Consider the following 20012-nt stretch of genomic DNA (forward strand, 5'->3'; position numbering starts at 1 on the left):
TACCTTGACCCGCTGAGTTACTCCAGCACTTTATGTCTATCATCCGATCTTCTGTTTAGGCACTGTAACTCTTAAAGTGCTGGAGGAATTCAGCAGGGCAGGCAGCATCTGTCGAGTGAAATAGAGAGGTGTTTCGGGTCAAGACCCTTCTTCAGACTGATGGAGCAGGGGGGAGAAAGCTGGAAAAGTGAGATGGGGTGGGACAAAGCCTGGCAAGTGATAGATGGATAAAAGTTAGTGGGGGGGGGGGGGTGTTTGGCACATGGGCTGAGATAGTGACAAAGACTAGAGGTGAAGGAGACAAAAAGGTGTCAGATACGAGAGGAGTGAAATATAATGCCAGAGGCAGGGATATCAGTGGAGGGGTTCAGTAGCAGGGAAAAGAGGGGATAAAAGTAAATATTGGATTAGGTGATGGGAGAAGGCTTTCTGAGTGGGGAAAAAGGGACAGAGGGGAAGTGGCACACCATGGGTGGCAGATGAAAGAAAGGTACAGTGGGGAGTGTATTATTTGAAACTGATTAAATAACTCGTGCTTTTTAATCTAAATGTGCTCAAGTTGCCTCATAATAGTTATTTTCCAAGATTGCTTCTTTGATTACTTCTTTCTGCAGATCTGGGTAGACGTGTATCTGCAAGCAACAAATGGAGATGTTCCTTATCTGTTTCATGGTTGTGCAACCAACTCTTGAAGAAACTATCCAGGCTGACTGTGTCATTTCCAATTGTCCGCAGGTCGATATCTGTCCCCAGGATGGAGCTCTCTGCACAGAAACAAAACTTGTTGATTAAATAAGGAAACATGAAAAAACAGTGCTGACGAGTAGACAGTGATTAGTAAGGATGCCAGGGATTATGGGAAGAAGGCAGGATAATGGGGTTGAGAGGGAAAGATAGATAAGCTATGATTGAATAGCGGAGTAGATTTGATGGGCCAAATGGCTTATTTCTGCTTCGAGGATTTATGAACCATGTTTCACGAAGGGTCTACAGTATCATTCACGAGCTGATGGGAAACTGATGGGAGCCTAGCCAACTTAAATTGAGGAGTTCAAAGTTGTGACAGACGCACAACATTTCTATCCATCAGGATAGGACAGGTTTTGATGGATATGGGCCAAACGCGGGCAGATCGGACTAAAGATGGGGCATTTTGGTCGACATGAGCAAATTTGGTCGAAGGGCATGTTTCTATGCTATATATGTCTTAATACGGTGATCTTTATGAACTTTCATTCAATTGAGAACAATTTCCAAAATATTCCTTTTTTTCCCATTTGCAATATATTAAGATACAGTGAGAAGCTTTGTTTTTCATGCTTATCCAAACAGATCAGATATGCCATACTTAGTTACAATCAGTTTAAAGTCAAGTATAATGGATGGAGAAACAGGGAAAATACAGAGTGCAGAATATAGTTCTTAGCAATGTAGCGTTTAATTCTGTAACTGTCACATTGCCAATTTCATTTACTTTGCATTCTAATCCTTTTGGTCATATATTCTCACCCTGCCTTGCATTCTTTTATAGATCTTAACTTTTGATCTGTCCCTCACATCCCACTCATTCTGAAACTGAATCTTACTTATTGACAGGTGTATCAGTATGCATTAATTGTGATGTCCCATCCCAGGGTTGTGTGATTTGGCTAGAAAGCAAAGTTTAATCCAGAAACCAAAGTAATGCACAATTAGAGGAATATTATTGAGAAGTTTGAAGGAAACTCAAAAAGGCATCAGAGACCCACACCACCCTGGTCATGCTCTCATTTCACCCCTGCCATTGAGAAGAGGGTACAGGAGTCTGAAAACTTTACGTCCAGATCCAGGAGCAGCTTCTTCCCAACAATCATCAGGATATTGAACGCTATGAACTCCAACTAAACTCCAAACTGCTTTGATTGCACGATAGACTTGGGAGCACTGTTTTTTATCTTTGCACTATAATTAGTTTGTTTGTTTTTATATATTGATTACTCTTTAGCCAGAGAACAGTTTTCTGTTCTCCAAGGATACCGCCTGATCTGCTTGTATGCTTTAATATATTAAATACTCTCTAGCCAGCGAACAGTTCTCAGTTCTCCAGAGAAACCATCTGAGTTACTCCAGCATTTTATGCCCTACACAGATGCTGCCAGACACGCTGAGTTATTTCAGCACTTTGTATTTTATTCAGAAGTGTTGTTCCCTGAGCTGGTGGTTTAAAAGGTCAAAAACAAAAAAGGCTTGCAGTGGTAGTGGGATGGAACATTAAGAGTGGAAGTGGAAGTTCAATCACTTTGCCAGAAATGTTCCGCAAAACATTTTCCCTTTCAATATTTTTCATATTGACCACATTCCAGCATCGCATTCTGCAGCTGCACCTTATGTTGCTTTTATCTAATTTGATTGCAAGTTAATCGTTATTGAGTAGATTGAGGCAACTGGCAAGATTGCGACTGCCTGCGCCTTAAAAGTCTGATGATGTCTGACTCATGGCCTGGTCCAAAGTTGGAGATGTGATTGCTGCTGGTTCTGTAGCTAAGTGCCCACACCTTCATGACGAGAAGTGCCTGAAATGTTGTTTCTCTTAGAGATTCATTTTAGAGAAGTCCTCCCTCAGATCCCCAGTTCTCTGAAGGGATGTTGATGCATCCAACCCTTCAGAGAACGTCCTATCTTCCATGCTGCTCCCCTCAACCAGTTGTATTGATCTCACTCAATGCTTTGATGCTCATTTTAAGCCATACATTCTAAGCTGAATTATTGTTTAGTCATAGAATCTTACAACGTGGAAACTAGTCCTTAGGCCCAACTTGCCCACAACAGCCAACATGCTCCATCTACATTAGTCCCACCTGCCTGCATTTGGCCAATTGGTTCACTTGCACCTCCTCCAACCTCATCTATTGTATCCGCTGTTCCAGGTGTCAACTCCTGTATATCGGCGAGTCCAAGCGCAGGCTCGGCGATCGTTTCACTGAACACCTCTGCTCATTCCGCCTTAACCTACCTGATCTCCCGGTTGCTCAGCACTTTAACTCCCCCTCCCATTCCCAATCTGACCTTTCTGTCCTGGGCCTCCTCCATTGTCGGACTGAGGCCCAGCGCAAATTGGAGGAACAGCACCTCATATTTCGCTTGGGTAGCTTACACCCCAGCGGTATGATCATTGACTTCTCTAACTTCAAATAGCCTTTGCTTTCCCTCTCTCTCCATCCCCTCCTCCTTCCCAGTTCTCCCACCGGTCTTACTGTCTCCGACTACATTCTATCTTTGTCCCGCCCACTCCCCTGACATCAGTCTGAAGGAGGGTCTCGACCCGAAACGTCACCCATTCCTTCTCTCTAGAGATGCTGCCTGTCCCACTGAGTTACTCCAGTGTTTTGTGTCTACCTAGGCACAGAGTAATGGCCAATTATTAATCACAGATAATCATTGTCATGTCCTCACTGTGAATTGCACAGCATTCTGTGCCTGGTATTAATTAGGTGCAAGTACTTTCTGACCATAGACCAGAGATACTGAGACCAAATGAACCAAATCCAAAAGGATGGTTGAAACAGAACCTTTGAATGCTTTTAATGCAGAGGTAGATAGATTCTTGATTTTTTTTAAAAGGTTAAAAGTCACCATGATAAACTATTAATATATTTGAGATTACGATCAGATCAGTTATGATCTTTTTAGTTTTAGAGGTATAGCATGAAATCAGGCTCTTCAGCCCACCAAATCCACGCCAACTATTGATCGCTCATGAACACAAGTTCTACGTTTTCCCACGTTCTCATCCACAACTTACACACTAGGGGCAAAATAAAGTAGCTAATTAAAGGAACCTACAAACCCGCACGTCTTTGAGATGTTGGCGGAAGCTGGATCGCTCAGAGGAAACACATGTGGTCACAAGGACAAGGTGCAACCCCCACACAGACAGCAGCCAAGGTAAGGATTGAACCTGGGTCTCTGGCACCATGAGGCAGCAACTCTACCATTGTGCCGCTGTACCGCTCGGGCAAACCAGGTTCCAGAGTCCGAGGGGCCTACTTCCTCCTGGTTGGGTGTTTGTAAAATAGTTATAAAAACGCAGACAAGGTCCTGGGTATTATCCGCAGAGGTGAAGACACCAAGGACAAGGAAGTCAAGATGAACCTGTTTCAGCTCCAACTGGATTATGCACCCTTCATGTGGTGACTCTTTGCATTCGTTGGGTATGCCAGCAAAGACTTTCACTGTGACTTGCCACATGTGACCATAGAGTATTCATTCACCAAACTTCAGCCAAAGTGGAATGGTAGAGTGAATTCAGAAAGGGTTTACATGGAAGATTCCAGAGATGGGAGACTTTGGTCAATAGGATTGGCTGGAGAAGCTGGAGCTTTCTATGGAAGGAAGGAGAATGTGAGGAGTTTAGTTTAGAGATATAGTGCGGAAACAGGCCTTTGGCCCACCAAGTCCATGTTGAGCAGCAATCCCCGCACACTAACACTATCCTACACACACTAGGGCCAATTTACGATTATACCAAGCCAATTAGTCTACAAACCTGTAGGAATTTGGAATGTGGGAGAAAACTCATGGGAAGAATATACAAACTCCGTTCAGACAGTAGTCAGGGTTGAACCTGGGTCTCTGGAGCTGTAAGGTTGCAACTCTCGCTGCACCACCATGCTGCCCATAAGTTCTGATAGAGATTCAAAATCATGAAGAGTCTAAGCAAAGGAAATAGAGATAACTGTTCCCATTAAGGAAAGGACCAAGAACCAAAGGCACAGAATGAAAACAAATGAGGGAAGTGTCTAAAGCACCTGACCAATATTTATCCCTTACAAAAATCATGAAATCAGATTATTTAGCTTTTAGATTTAGATTTTAGACTTTTACCATTTTGCTCTTTGCAGGAGCTTTTGCCCAGTACTTGTAAAGGATGTCACCACAGTTAGTGCTGCTGCTGAGTCACATCTCCAAAGCTCTCACTGCTGAACTATGGTCCTGTTTGTACATACTTGCACTTTTTCCCTGCAACCACCTGGTATCTGCTAGGATATTGCATTTTCTTCTCATATTCCAAAGATGTGCAGGTTAGTAGGTTAACAGGCTTTTGTAAATGTCACCTAATGCAGGTAGGCGGCACGAGAATGCAGGTAGCTGATGGGCATGTGAGAGAGAATAAGGTATCGGGGTAAAATTGGGAAAGGGATTGATGCCATTGCTCTGATAGTTGGCACAAACCAATGAGCTAAACTGCTAAACTGCCTCATCATATATCATAAGTAAAATGAGAATACAAGCGTGTGCAGGGCAAGTTTTGGTTTTACAAAGAGGGTGGCGGGTACCTGGAACGCGTTGGCAGAAGTGCTAGTGGACGAAGATACAACAATGGCATTTAAGAGGCTTTTAGTTCGACACCTGGGTATGCTGGGAATAGAAGGATTTGGATCACGTGCACACAGATAAGATCAGTTTGTCTTGGCATTATGGTTAGCACGGACATTGTGGGCCGAAGGGGCTGTTCCTGAGCTGTACCTTAATATGTTTTATGAAAAAAAGGATCTACACGCACAATCAGAGAATGTGGCTGCCCTGCCTGAAATAGTTGCAAGCGCTAGTCTCTTCAAAATCACTATGTGGTTGGAGCCAGGGTTAACCGAGCTCCATTTTATGAGGTTGGCTGGCTCGTGTTACACAGATACATAATTCCTGCCCTCATCCGCTTCCGACCCCAAACAGATGTACTACAATCAATGAAAAACAGTAATGGAAACCCGAGTCTTTTAATGAAGTTCGAGCATGCTTTTTGGGAAAAAATGGAGTTCTTGCCCAAAGTGTTCATACACTTTTCTTGCCCAAAGTGTAGGAACATTAACAAAAAAGAGGCATATTTATTTTTAAATGCCCATGTTATAGGCATTTCGTTTTTGTTTCCTGAATCTGAAAGAGACAGAAGAGCTTCAAATAAAAAGTTCTTAAGTCGTGAAAATAAAAGCAACGGTTCAGATCATAAAAATAATATTTGTTCATAAGTGCAGATAATTTGAGGATAATGTAGATAAATACAAGATTTGCTATCACTGTTGCTAGTATTTGCCAATATTGTGTTCAGTTCTGGGCATCATGCTATCGAAAAGATGGGACATGTTGGCTGGTGTGGGCAAGTGGGGCCGAACACAATGAATGGTGGTGCTGGCTCGAAGGGCCGAATGGCTTCCTCCTGCACCTATTTTCTATGTTTCTATGAAGGGCCTGTTTCTACAATGTTTCACTCTATGACTTATTTACCACAACTGTAAGTTAAAATCTACCTCTATTAATGTGGGTGGAGAAAATACTGAATCAGCTTATTTGAGCTTGTCTGGTGACTGTGCGTGCAAGTATGTCAATGTAATACTAAGCCACACAGATCAGCAAGTTTTCCATTTTGGTTGCTGATGTTTGCTGAATTATCTAATTTCTTTCAAAAAATTCAATAAGGAATGCAGCCAGCATTGAATAAAAACGGTCTGTAAATGAAATAAATAAATTCTTTTTAATCCAAAAACAAACCGTCAGAGTTGTTTTCTTCATCAGATAGGACTGACTGTGTGCTGCAAGGCATGTCCATCACTTCCATTGTATTACATCTGGATACATGCAGCACCTGTAAACGCCTCACACTGACTAAATCAGTCTCACTGAGACCTGATTCAAGCTGCTTCACCACTTGTTTTCCAGGCTGGCTGGTAATTACTGTAATCTGCAAAGGCAAGAAATAAACACAGACACCTTAGACTCACCTTACTCACCACTGGCCTGCGGTTCAAATGGTTGTTATATTTTAAAAGTAATTCACTTTTTAAACTTTAAAAATCACTTTTTAAACTTTAATAAATTCCTTTTCCACATATGGGTGGATAAGGGGAGTTGAGGGGGATGGAGTGGGTGAGTGGGGGTGGGGAGGAGGAGGGGGGATAAGGGGGGCGTTGAGGGGGGATTGAGTGGATGAGGGGGGCTGAGGGGAGGGGGTAAGGGGGGGTTGAGGGGGGATGGAGTGGGTGAGTAGGGGGAGGGGAAGGGGAGGGCGGAAGGGGAAGTGGGGGGGAGGAGGGGAGTGGGGGAGTGGAGGGTGCTAAACCAATACAGGAGAGGTTTGGGCCAACGGGTCCACCCTTTTCTAGTTTAAGTTAAAATCATACTAAACCAGTCATTATTTTGTCATTCCCTTTTGAGCTTATGTGCTTTTACAGAAATTAGGAGTCATCATACAAAAATTGAATAGTGGGACATTCTTTAAGAGACTGCTATGGTGCTTTTCCAGGGCACTGAAATGTAATCTGTGTGTTTACAGTCAGCAGTTTTTTGTATACTCATTGCTGTCATGTCATTTGCAGAACACGTTTAATTGTTGGGTCGGGTATTGCGTGCACAAGTTGGGACATCATGATACAGCTGTATACGTTGTTGGTGAGACCACACTTGGAGTACTGTGTGCAATTCTGATTGTCATTAAGTTGGAAAGGATACAGAAGAAATTCATCAGGATGAATTCTGGGCTTGCAGGCTTGAGTTATAAGGAGAGGTTGGATAGGCCGAGACTCCTTTCTTTGGAAAGTAAGAGGTTGAGGGGGGTGAACTCATTGAGGTGTATAAGTTCTGGAGGGGCATGATTAAAGTGAATGCTCACAGCTTATTTTTCAGGTTCAAGGATTCTAAAACTAGAGGGCATAGGTTTAAGGTCTTCTTCTTCTTGCGTTTGAGGCAGCAGAAGTTATGAAGCTGCTTCTGCTTCTGCTGTCTCTGTTTGTTGTCGTTCGTCTGACTGAGGACAGTTGACAGGGCTCACCACGGGGAGGTCGACAACATGAGTCCCAGGTTTAAGTTGAGAGTGGAGAGATTTCAGAGGGACCTCAGGGGCAACCTTTTCACTCAGAGTAGTCTGCATCTCAAATGAGCTGCAGAGGAAGCTGTAGAAGTGGATAACAATTACAATTTTTAAAGGACACTTGCACAGATATATGGATAGAAAGTATTTAGAGGGCTATGGGCCAAATGCAGGCAAATGGGACTGGCCCAATACGAAAAACTTGGTCGGTGTACAATGCTCTTGAACTGCAAACACTAACCACAACCTTATCTCAGCAACAAGGATCTACACTGGACTGCTTTGGTTGCATTCTCCTTCCTCCTTGGCATCCGTCCATCCGCGGGAGATGATGGTGTGGCTTGGTGTTGTCCTGCTTGGAGAGGGGGATCTTTCATCTGTGGTTATATTTCCTTGTGTGACTGACTAGGCCTATCTGCGACAGGCAGATCCTTCCCCAGTTTCCACAGGTGAGGTCGTCTCTGGTAGTTGTTCCGGGGAGTCCGTGGCTGCCATCTTTGACCATATTGCGGCGTTGGCGCCTGTGCTCCAGGGACTTGAACCACATGCTGTTGTGATGTTTCATGCCTGCCTGGAGGTCCTTCCTCCACCTGCCACGGTCCTCAGCAGCCGCTTCCCAGTTGTCAGTGTGGACATTGAAGCTTGTCATATCCCTTTTAATTGTGTCCTTGTAGCGGAGCTTTGGTCTTCCTCTTGGTCTCCAAGCATTGGCAACCTCCCCATAAAGCACGTCTTTGGGGATTTGTCCATCCTGTGTATATGTCCAAGCCAGCGGAGGCGCTTCTGCTTGAGGATAGCAGGGATGCTCGGCATGTTGGTTAGAGAGAGGACAGATTCGTTGGTGATTTTGTCCTGCCAAGAAACTCCCAGGATGCGGCGAAGACAGCGAAAATGGAAGTTATTCAGCTTCCGCCCATGATGTTGATAGGTCTAGATGTTGATATGCTTTGGTTACATACTTCGGTTTTGCACCATTTTGGTCTGGTTATCTCATATTACTGATTATTTATTTATTGTATTATTGATTATTGTATATTTATTTGAGGCAGTGCTTTATTGTGCCTATAAAGATGCAGCAAACATAAATTTCATTGTTTCATCGAATTTGCTGGTATATTACACTCTTGACTCTAGAGATACTTTGATCTTTCTCTGTGCTGCAGATGTACAAAAAGGCAGCACATGAAAATGAATATGAAGGATTTGGAAACATAAAAATTGATCTGCCCACTAGGACCCATTAACTTACATATGGTTCCTGACTTTCAGTGTGATTTTTTTCCTTGTTTAACAGTGAGTGAAAAACAAAGGTTATAGGTTGCAATCCTTTGATACAACTTTTGACAGTAATTCAGAAACACTGGCTGTGCAAATTGATGGTGTTATCACGTGTGAAATACTACAGGGAAATGACACCAGATCTAGAATGAATTGCAACTGGAAGTACCCAGTTCACTTTCCAGATGAGAAATACCTCAACAGGAAATAGATGTCAACACTTTGAAATGAGCAAAAAGATTTTAATGTAAATTTAAAACTAAGGACAAACAGAAATAGGTTCAATTTCTTGGCAGCAGTTTCAAGCTATTTCTATGAAATTCAGTAACAAAACTACTGGTTTAGAATCGACAGAAATGTTTTAGAAAAGTAGGTAATGTAGCGTGTTGATAAAGGCAAGGAGCCAGGTATTTTGGGAAGGTATATTTATTGGTTCGTGGGTCTCAGACGGGTCTAGTCTGCCGGAATGGCTTGGCGCCCAAACCTTGCCCTTATATACCTGAGTCCAGGACCGCCTCCCGGGACTGGTCCATTCCCGTGCCGAGGGGTCGGTAGTAGTATGGCCCGACCCTTGGGAGCCGCCACAGTACCCCCCCCCAGATCCGGAGGCACGAAACGCACTGGTGGTCGCACAACCCGACCGGACCGCGTACGGTAATCGGTCGACAGAGGGGCCGGCGGAGGCACAGTTGGAGAGACAGGCGGTGGGACCCGCAAAGGGGGGCGACCTCGTGGGCGAGGCTGGGCCACCCGCACCGATTGGTCGATGTCTAAGTGGGCCGGCTTCAGGCGGTCAATTGACACGGCCTCCGGCCGGCCCCCCATGTCCAAAACAAAGGTGGTCTGCCCGTGCTCCAGCACCCGGTACGGGCCTTCATACGGCCTCTGGAGTGGCGCCTGGTGGGCGTCACGGCGCAGGAACACAAAGGCGCAGTCCTGGAGGGCCGATGGCACGTAAGGGCGGAATGTCCCATGGCGGGACGTCGGCACGGGTGCGAGCTTTCCAACTCGCTCTCGGAGGCGATGTAGGGTGGATGAGGGTGGTTCCTCTCGCCCCGGCAACGAGGGCACGAACTCCCCGGGCACCGTGAGCGGAGACCCGTAGACGAGCTCCGCTGAGGATGAAGCCAGGTCTTCCTTGGGGGCAGTCCGGATGCCCAGCAAAACCCATGGTAGCTCGTCCATCCAGTCGGGGCCGGCGAGTCGCGCCTTCAGCGCTGCCTTCAGCTGCCGGTGGAACCTCTCCACCAAGCCGTTTGCCTGCGGGTGATAGGCCGTGGTGTGGTGCAGCCGCACGCCCAACAGGTGGGCCATGGCCGACCACAGCTCGGAGGTGAACTGTGGCCCCCGGTCCGATGAGATGACCACCGGCACACCAAAGCGAGCAATCCAGTGCGCGGCCAACGCACGAGCGCATGTGGCTGTCGACGTATCAGCCAGTGGTATGGCCTCCGGCCACCGCGTGAAGCGGTCCACCACCGTGAAGAGGTGGGTGATGCCCCGGGACGGCGGGAGCGGGCCCACAATGTCCACGTGCAGGTGGTCGAAACGGCGGCAGGGTAGACCGATCCCTTGGAGTGGCGCCCGGACGTGGCGTTGAATTTTTGACGTCTGGCACGGAATGCAGGTGCGGGCCCATTGGCCAACCTGCTTGCGCAGACCATGCCACATGAACCGCGCAGCTACCAACGAGATCGTTGTCCGGATGGATGGGTGAGCCAGCCCGTGGACCACGTCGAAAACCCTCCTGCGCCACGCGGCCGGGACGATGGGGCGCGGCTGACCTGCCGACACATCGCAAAGTATCGTCGTCGCTCCGGGGCCGAGGGGAACATCCTCAAGGCGGAGGCCAGAGATGGCAGTCCGGTAGGCGGGCATCTCCCCGTCCGTTAGTTGGGCCTCCGCCAGGGCAGAATAATCAATGCCGGGTGCCACTTCTAACACGGCATTGATGGCGGGGCGAGACAATGCGTCGGCCACCCGGTTTTCCTTCCCCTCGATAAAGCGGATGGAGGTGGTAAATTCTGAAATGTAGGCCAACTGGCACTGCTGTCGGGCGGACCATGGGTCGGAGACCTTTGCCAGGGCGAAAGTGAGCGGCTTGTGGTCCGTGTAAGCGGTGAACGGGCGGCCCTCCAGAAAATAGCGGAAGTGACGAACGGCCAGGTACAGGGCGAGGAGCTCGCGGTCGAAAGCGCTGTACTTCTTCTGGGCGTTGTCGAGGTGCCGGCTGAAGAAGGCCAGGGGGCGCCAACCCCCGTCCGTCAGTTGCTCCAGTACGCCACCAACGGCCAACTCTGAGGCGTCCACCGTAAGGGCTGTCGGGGCATCCTCCCGTGGGTGAACAAGCAGCACAGCCCGAGCCAGGGCCTCCTTCGCGCCGTCAAAGGCTGTTACGGCCTCGTCGGTCCACACGACGGTCTTACGCTTGCCCGCCAGCAGCTCGTATAGCGGCCGCATGATGTGGGCCGCGGATGGCAGGAACCGGTGATAAAATGCCACCATGCCGACGAACTCCTGCAGGCCACGCACCGAGGACGGACGGGGAAACCGGCGGATGGCGTCTACTTTGTCCGGCAGGGGAACCGCTCCTTGCGAGGACACACGGTGGCCGAGAAAGTCGATTGTGGCCACGCCAAAGCGGCACTTGGCGAGGTTTATGGCCAACCCGTGTTCGCTGAGCCGCTGGAAAAGCTGCCGGAGGTGGGCACAGTGCTCCTGCCGCGAGCGGCTGGCTACCAAGATGTCGTCGAGGTAGACGAACAGGAAATCCAACCCGCGACAAACGCCGTTCATTAATCGTTGGAATGACTGCGCGGCGTTCTTGAGGCCGAACGGCATCCGTACGAACTCGTAGAGTCCGAACGGCGTGATGATTGCCGTCTTGGGTACATCCTCCGGGTGGACCGGGATCTGGTTGTAACCTCGCACCAGATCCACCTTTGAAAATATCGTGGCCCCAGCCAAATGGGCGTTGAAGTCCTGGATGTGGGGCACGGGGTATCGGTCCTCGGCGGTAGCGACGTTCAGCCGCCGATAATCCCCGCAAGGCCTCCAGCCCCCGTTTGCCTTGGGGACCATGTGGAGTGGAGATGCCCATGGGCTGTTGGAAGGGCGGACGATCCCCAAGGAGTCCATCGTACGGAACTCCTGTCGTGCCAGGCGTAGTTTCTCAGGCGGGAGTCGGCGTGCTCGTGCGTGGAGGGGTGGGCCGGTAGTTGTGATGTAATGGTACACCCCATGCTTGGGGGTCGATGACCGGAATTGCGGGGCCATAATATCCGGAAAGTCCGCCAGCACCCGAGCGAAATGGGAGTCCACGGACGACAGCGGGCGTATAATGGGGTCATTCAGCCGCAACGCGATGGGCTCCATCGTGGCGGAGTGGACCAAGCGCTGCTGCCTGACGTCCACGAGGAGAGAATGAGCCCGCAGAAAGTCGGCCCCGAGCAGCGGCTGGGAGACGTCGGCGATCGTAAACAGCCACGTAAAATGACTGGCGCCGAAAACGATGTGGACCGTGCGGACGCCATATGTCTGGATAATGCTCCCATTTGCCGCGGTGAGGATGGGCCCCCGCTTCCCAGAACGAATGTCCAGCGGCGAAGGGGGCAGGACGCTCAGCTCCGCCCCGGTATCCACGAGGAAGCGGCTCCCGGAGCGCCGATCCCAGGCGAAGAGGCGGTGAATCTGGCCGGCCACCGCAGGGACTATTGGTAGCCGGCCCCGGCGTTTCCCGGAAATGTGCACGGCTGGCGGCATTGTCGGGCTGCCGCACCCCAGCGCTGGTGGTAATAACACCAGTACCTCTTGCTGGTGCTGGCTGGAGCCTGCTGATGTGGGACTGCAGGTGCACGACCCGCAATGGCCACCGGGGGCGATCTCGCAGGCCTCCGGGACGTAGCTGTCACTCCTTCCACAGCTCCCCCGCCCGACCGGAGAAAATCGGGCGCTTCTCGAGTGACGTTTAGCGCACTGACGTCATCACGGCGCGCCGCCCACAGCGCGTCCGCGCGCCTGCCGAGGGCCCGGGTGTCTTCCCAGGAGACGTCGGTGAGCTGCAGGCGAATGTCGGCCGGCAGCAGGTGCAGGTACGTATATTCAAACATCAGGCACGGTCTGTGCCCGTCGAGCAACGCGACCATCTCCTTCAGGAGGCTAGATGGGCGCCGGTCACCGAGGCCTGGCATGTGGAGGAGCCTTTCGGCCCGCTCCATTCGGGTTAGCCCGTAGGTTTGGAGCAGCAGCTCCTTAAGGGCTTTATATTTACCGTCGGCCGGTGGGTCCTGGAGGAACTCCGTTACCTCTTCGGCCGTGTCCTGGTCAAGGGCTCCCACCAGGTGGAAAAACCGGGTGTTATCCACCGTGATGCCCTGCAGCTGGAACTGGGCCTCCGCTTGGTAAAACCAAACGCGAGCCCGGGTGGTCCAGAAGGTCGGGAGCTTGATGCCTACCGCGTCGACAGCTGGGGCCTGGTCGGCCTGCGAGCCGGACGGGCGGTCGAATTCTGTTTTTCTGTCCATCCTAATGAATGGACCGTCGAGGTCACCAATGTAGCGTGTTGATAAAGGCAAGGAGCCAGGTATTTTGGGAAGGTATATTTATTGGTTCGTGGGTCTCAGACGGGTCTAGTCTGCCGGAATGGCTTGGCGCCCAAACCTTGCCCTTATATACCTGAGTCCAGGACCGCCTCCCGGGACTGGTCCATTCCCGTGCCGAGGGGTCGGTAGTAGTATGGCCCGACCCTTGGGAGCCGCCACAGTAATGTCGTAAATGCATTGCACTTAATATCACAGACATGCAATTACTTTATTTATTCATTTTTGTGGGATGAGGCCACCAAGTCTAGAACTTAATGTAGAGAGTGCATGGAGTCACGCAGCATGGAAACAGACCCTTCAACACAACTTGTCCATGCTGACCAATATGCCCCATCTAAGCTAGTCCCACATCCCTCTAAACATTGGAAAGCCACAAAATACTGGAGTACCTCAACGGGTCAGGAAGCATCCCTGGAAAACATGGATAGGTGATGTTTCGGATCAGGACCCTTCTCCAGATTAATTGCAGGGGTGGGGAGAAAGAACGCTACAGTCGAAGAGTAGAGGAGGGGCAAGACAAAGCATGGCAGGACCTTGAGGGCCAGGACAAAGCAAGGCAGGTCTAGAAGAGTTTTGAGGGGGGGGGGGGGGGGGCTGGACAAGGCATGGCATGTCCTGACAAGACATGGCTTTGTCCTGCCCCTCCATTCTTCTAGCTCTAGATACAAAAGATCTCACAATCTAATCTTCTAGCTTCTTGTTCTAGATACAGTGAAATGCTATCCAAACAGGTCAGATAATACTATACATAAATAATGAAGTCAACCTCGAGTACAATATTTAGAGCAAAAGGAAAGATACTGAGTGCAGAATATAGTTCTCAGCATTGTAGCACATCAGTTCCTTAGATAACATCCAATATCCGCAATGGGGCAGAGGTGGATCTAGCTTATGGAAGGACTATTCAGAAGCCTGATAACATTCCTGTCTGGACATCCCAGCACTTATACTCAATGCCTTGGCCTCGGAAGGTTTTTTTTAGAGATACAGCGCGGAAACAGGCCCTTCGGCCCACCGAGTCCGCGCCGCCCAGCGATCCCCGCACATTAACACTATCCTACACACACTAGGGACAATTTTTACATTTACCCAGTCAATTAACCTACATACCTGTATGTCTTTGGAGTGTGGGAGGAAACCGAAGATCTCGGAGAAAACCCACGCAGGTCACGGAGAGAACGTACAAACTCCGTACAGATGGCGCCAGTAGTCAGGATCTAGTCAGAAGGTAAACATTCCAAATACCTCTTTTACAACCCCATCCCTCTGTGTTGCCATTTTCAAGGAATTATGGACATACTCAAGGTCTTTCCTTATGCCAATGAGCCTCAGGTCCCTACAGTTTACTCTATCTGCCCTACAAGAATGTGACCTCCCGAAGTGTATTACCATATCATTGTCTGGATTAAATTCCATCTGTCACCATTTATAATGTTGATGATAAGGCTATAAAATAGTTTGAAGGAAGTTTTCATACCTCCACTGTGCAGCTATTCAGTGATCCACCTATTGTCATGTGCCTCATGTACTGTTTGAACTGTAAGAGGCCATCCTCCACAGCTTGCTTTAACGAGCCTGGCTTTTCACGCAAACACCCCTCTTTTGGCATTGATCTCAGTTCTGATATGCATGAGTGCAGCTTGGGAAAATTTCCTTTCACTTGCTACATAGGAAGAAAAATTGCAATTTCAAAAATTATTCAATCCAGTTCATAAAGAAATTGTGTTAAGATAATCATCTGCAGTTTCTTGGCCTTGCTTTCTTATTTACATTTCTTCGTATGCTTTAAGTGTTCCTATCCCAAGAGTAGGAATAAACGGGTCCTTTTCGGAATGGCAGGCAGTGACTAGTGGGGTACCGCAAGTGCTGGGACCCCAGTTATTTACAGTGTATATTAATGATTTGGACGAGGGAATTAAAGACAATAGACAATAGGTGCAGGAGTAGGCCATTCAGCCCTTCGTGCCAGCACCGCCATTCAATGCGATCATGGCTGATCACCATCAATCAGTACCCCGTTCCTGCCTTCTCCCCATACCCCCTCACTCCGCTATCCTTAAGAGCTCTATCCAGCTCTCTCTTGAAAGCATCCAACGAACTGGCCTCCACTGCCTTCTGAGGCAGAGAATTCCACACCTTCACCACCCTCTGACTGAAAAAGTTCTTCCTCATCTCCGTTCTAAATGGCCTACCCCTTATTCTCAAACTGTGGCCCCTTGTTCTGGACTCCCCCAACATTGGGAACATGTTATCTGCCTCTAATGTGTCCAATCCCCTAATTATCTTATATGTTTCAATAAGATCCCCCCTCATCCTTCTAAATTCCAGTGTATACAAGCCCAATCGCTCCATTAAATGCAACATCTCTAAGTTTGCGGATGACACGAAGCTGGGTGGCAGTGTTAGCTGCGAGGAGGATGCTAGGAGGCTGCAGAGTGACTTGGATAGATTAGGCGAGTGGGCAAATGCATGGCAGATGCAATATAATGTGGATAAATGTGAGGTTATCCACTTTGGCGGCAAGAACAGGAAAGCAGAGTATTACCTGAATGGTGACCGATTGGGAGAAGGGGAGATGCAACGTGACCTGGGTGTCATGGTGCACCAGTCATTGAAAGCAAGCATGCAGGTGCAGCAGGCAGTGAAGAAAGCGAATGGTATGTTGGCATTCATAGCAAGAGGATTTGAGTTTAGGAGCAGGGAGGTTCTGCTGCAGTGTACAGGGCCTTGGTGAGACCGCACCTGGAGTATTGTGTGCAGTTTTGGTCTCCTAACCTGAGGAAAGACGTTCTTGCCTTAGAGGGAGTACAGAGAAGGTTCACCAGATTAATCCCTGGGATGGCGGGACTTGCATATGAGGAAAGACTGGATAGACTGGGCTTGTACTCGCTGGAATTTAGAAGACTGAGGGGGGATCTTATAGAAACATATAAAATTCTTAAGGGGTTGGAGAGGCTAGATGCGGGAAGATTGTTCCCGATGTTGGGGGAGTCCAGAACCAGGGGTCACAGCTTAAGGATAAGGGGGAAGTCTTTTAGGACCGAGATGAGAAAACATTTCTTCACACAGAGTGGTGAGTCTGTGGAATTCTCTGCCACAGAAGGTAGTTGAGGCCAGTTCATTGGCTATATTTAAGAGGGAGTTAGATGTGGCCCTTTTTGCTAAAGGGATCAGGGGGTATGGAGAGAAGGCAGGTACAGGCTACTGAGCTGGATGATCAGCCATGATCATATTGAATGGCGGTGCAGGCTCAAAGGGCCGAATGGCCTACTCCTGCACCTATTTTCTATTTTTTTCTATGTTTAGGGGTGCTGTCTGTACGCCGTTTGCACGTTCTCCCCATGACCTGCGTGGGTTTTCCCCGGGATCTATGGTTTACTCACACATTCCAAAGACGTATAGGTTTGTTGGTTAATAGGACTTGGTACATTGTCCCTAGTGTGTGTAGGATAGTGTTAGTGTGCGAGGATCGTTGGTCGGTTTGGACTCGGTGGGCCGAAAGGCCTGTTTCCCGTGCTGTATCTCTAACCGAAACGAAAAAAACGAAACTATATTGCCTATGTATGCTATTTTTACGTACCACAAAAGGGAGAAGACATTCCTGTTGATTGTGAACCACGTAAAGACTGAAGAGAGGCAGGCGGCATGACCCTCCCAAGCTGCAGGCTAAAGCAAAGAAGTTTTCTAGGGCTTCACAGAGATTGGAGCAAACGTCTGCCCAGAAAGGAGGTGTAACATCCACCACAAGGATTCGAGATGGCTGCCTCGTCATTATAGCAGAGTTGACTTTATTATTAAAGCTGTTCCTGTTCTCCGACATGGACCTTTCTAAATTCATTTCAAAGAAAATTTATAGTTCAGGCAATCCTACAGCTGAAGACCACAATTGATGAAAAAAGTAATATGTTTTGTTAGTTTTTGAATTTTATTGTACTTATTTAATTATATAATCAACAATTGTTACTTCCATAACCAGGATAACTCACAGCCCTTAATAGTGAATAGGGCTGACTAGAATTTTTGGAACTAAAGGAGCATTTAATTGAGGTGTATTAAATTATGAGAGACCGAAATGGATTAATTTTCCTTACTGGAGATATTGATATCCAGGGAACATAAATTTAAGTTAAAGGTAGACACAAAATACTGGAGTAACTCAGTGGGTTAGGCAGCATCTCGGGAGAGAAGGAATGGGTGACGTTTCGGCTCCAGCATTTTGTGTCTACCTTCGATTTAAACCAGCATCTGTAGTTTTTTGTCCTGTAAATGTAAGTTAGTTGGTAGTGGATTTTGACAATTACGCAATAAAAAACGCATCCACTGGTTAGTGGGGTCTGGAACTCATGTTTGAAAAGGTGATGGAGGCAGAAACCGTTATCACATTTAGAATGTAACCCAAAGACCACTTAATGAGCTGCAGCATATAGCAATGGATTGTGAGCTGGGAAATGGAAATAAAATCAGTAGCTTGAATTATTTTGGTTGGAATGGACATGACAGCCAAATGTTCTCCTTAAACAAAAACTTAAAAATATACATCAGGTAAAAGAGTCCAGGAAAAAGATTGTGATTGTCCTTTCTACCCTATTCTTATTTTATATACATCTATCAGATTTCCCCTCAGGTGATCCCAACCTCTACAAGAAATCTATGTAAGACTTTGGGCGGCACAGTGCCACAGCAATAGTGTCGCTGGCTTTCACAGCCAGAGACCCGGGTTCGATCCTGACTACGGGTGCTTGTCTGCATGGAGATTGTAAATTCTCCCCCTGACCTGCATGGGTTTGGAGTCTGCTAAGGAGACTCAGGTCCTTTGGAGTGCAGGGGGCACTCCTAAGGACCTTCTACAACACGGTGGTTGCATCGGCCATTTTCTACGGAGTGGTCTGCTGGAGCAGCAGCATCTCAGCGGCGGAAGGGAAGAGACTCGACAAGCTGGTCAGGAAGGCCAGCTCTGTCCTGGGTTGCCCCCTCGACTCAGTGCAGGTGGTGGGAGAGAGGAGGGTGATGGCAAAGCTAACATCGCTGCTGGACAACGACTCCCACCCCATGCAGGACACTGTCACTGCACTGAGTATCTCCTTCAGTGACAGACTCCTTCACCCCAAGTGCGTAAAGGAGAGATATAGGTCCTTCCTTCCCGCTGCTGTGAGACTGCACAACCAGCACTGCTCCCAGCAGACGAGTCAACAATAATAGCTAAGAACACACAGAAAACTGATGACAATTTATGTATCTTTTATTTATAATGAATGATCTCTTGCTCTCTTGCTATCCACTTTGCTGCTGTAACACTGTAAATTTCCCCGGTGTGGGACGAATAAAGGGATATATTATTATATTATTTCCCTGGGAGCTCCGGTTTCCCCCCCCCACTTCAAAGACGTACAGGTGTGTAGGTTAATTGAATTGGTAAATTGTAAATTGTTCCTAGTGTGTGAATAATTGTAAATTTTCCTAGTGCTAATGTGTGGAGATCGCTGGTTGGCGCGGATTCGGTGGACCGAATGCCTGGTTCCATACTGTAACTCTAAACTAAACTAAACAAAATTGAGTGAAACCATAATTAACACCAAGAGTCTACAATACTAGACCAAGCTAGAGAACTACGCTAACCCTCATCAATTGTGCAGCATCTGACTGTAGCTCATGTTACAGCTCCAGCTTCTAAGCAAAGTCGAGCAGTATCACTGCCAACGATACTCTCCTTACCAGCAAGCTGAATATATTTGATGCTCACTTTGTACAGCAGGTCAGTGGAATGGTGTTACCTGCCACCTGTACCCATGGACACTGTCGCAGATGAGAGATCGGCCTCCCTGAGAGTAAACCTTTGGAAGGCAACTGGGCTGGATGGAGTCCCCGGTCGTGTCCTCTGAACCTGCTTGGGCCAGCTAGTAGAGGTACTCGTAGGCATCTTTAACCTCCACTTATTTCAATCTAAGTTTCCCATCTGCCATTTTTAGTTCAGTTCAGTTCAGTTAAGTTTACTTTATTGTCATGTGTACCGAGGTACAGTGAAAAGTTTTTTTTGTTTGCTAACAAGCCAGCGGAAAGACAATACACAATAACAATCCTCTGGTCCTCGATTCTCCTACTCTGGGCAAGAGACTCTGTGCATCTACTTGAACTATTCCTCTCATGATTTTATATACTTCTATAAGATCACCCCTCATCCTCCTGCGCTCCAAGGAATAGAGTTCCAGCCTACTCAACCTCTCCCTATAGCTCAGACCGTCTAGTCCTGGCAACATCCTCGTAAATCTTCTCTGTATCCTTTCCAGCTTGACATCTTT

At 48.1% G+C, this 20012-nt stretch overlaps 1 protein-coding gene across 1 annotated transcript in view; it reads right to left on the reverse strand.

The window, feature by feature from the left end:
• Positions 1 to 17536, reverse strand: part of m1ap (meiosis 1 associated protein) — a 40394-nt gene extending 22858 nt beyond the window's left edge. Inside the window, exons 1-4 of the mRNA XM_078408353.1 lie at positions 17297 to 17536; positions 15194 to 15379; positions 6523 to 6712; positions 603 to 764 (exon numbers count right to left, since the gene is read on the reverse strand). Coding sequence (XP_078264479.1) covers positions 603 to 764; positions 6523 to 6712; positions 15194 to 15379; positions 17297 to 17536 — 778 coding nt within the window. The remainder of the gene's footprint in view (positions 1 to 602; positions 765 to 6522; positions 6713 to 15193; positions 15380 to 17296) is intronic.
• Between the last annotated feature and the right edge of the window lie 2476 nt (positions 17537 to 20012).

The sequence above is a fragment of the Rhinoraja longicauda genome, chromosome 1 (assembly GCF_053455715.1).
Source record: "Rhinoraja longicauda isolate Sanriku21f chromosome 1, sRhiLon1.1, whole genome shotgun sequence".
NCBI lineage: Eukaryota > Metazoa > Chordata > Chondrichthyes > Rajiformes > Arhynchobatidae > Rhinoraja > Rhinoraja longicauda.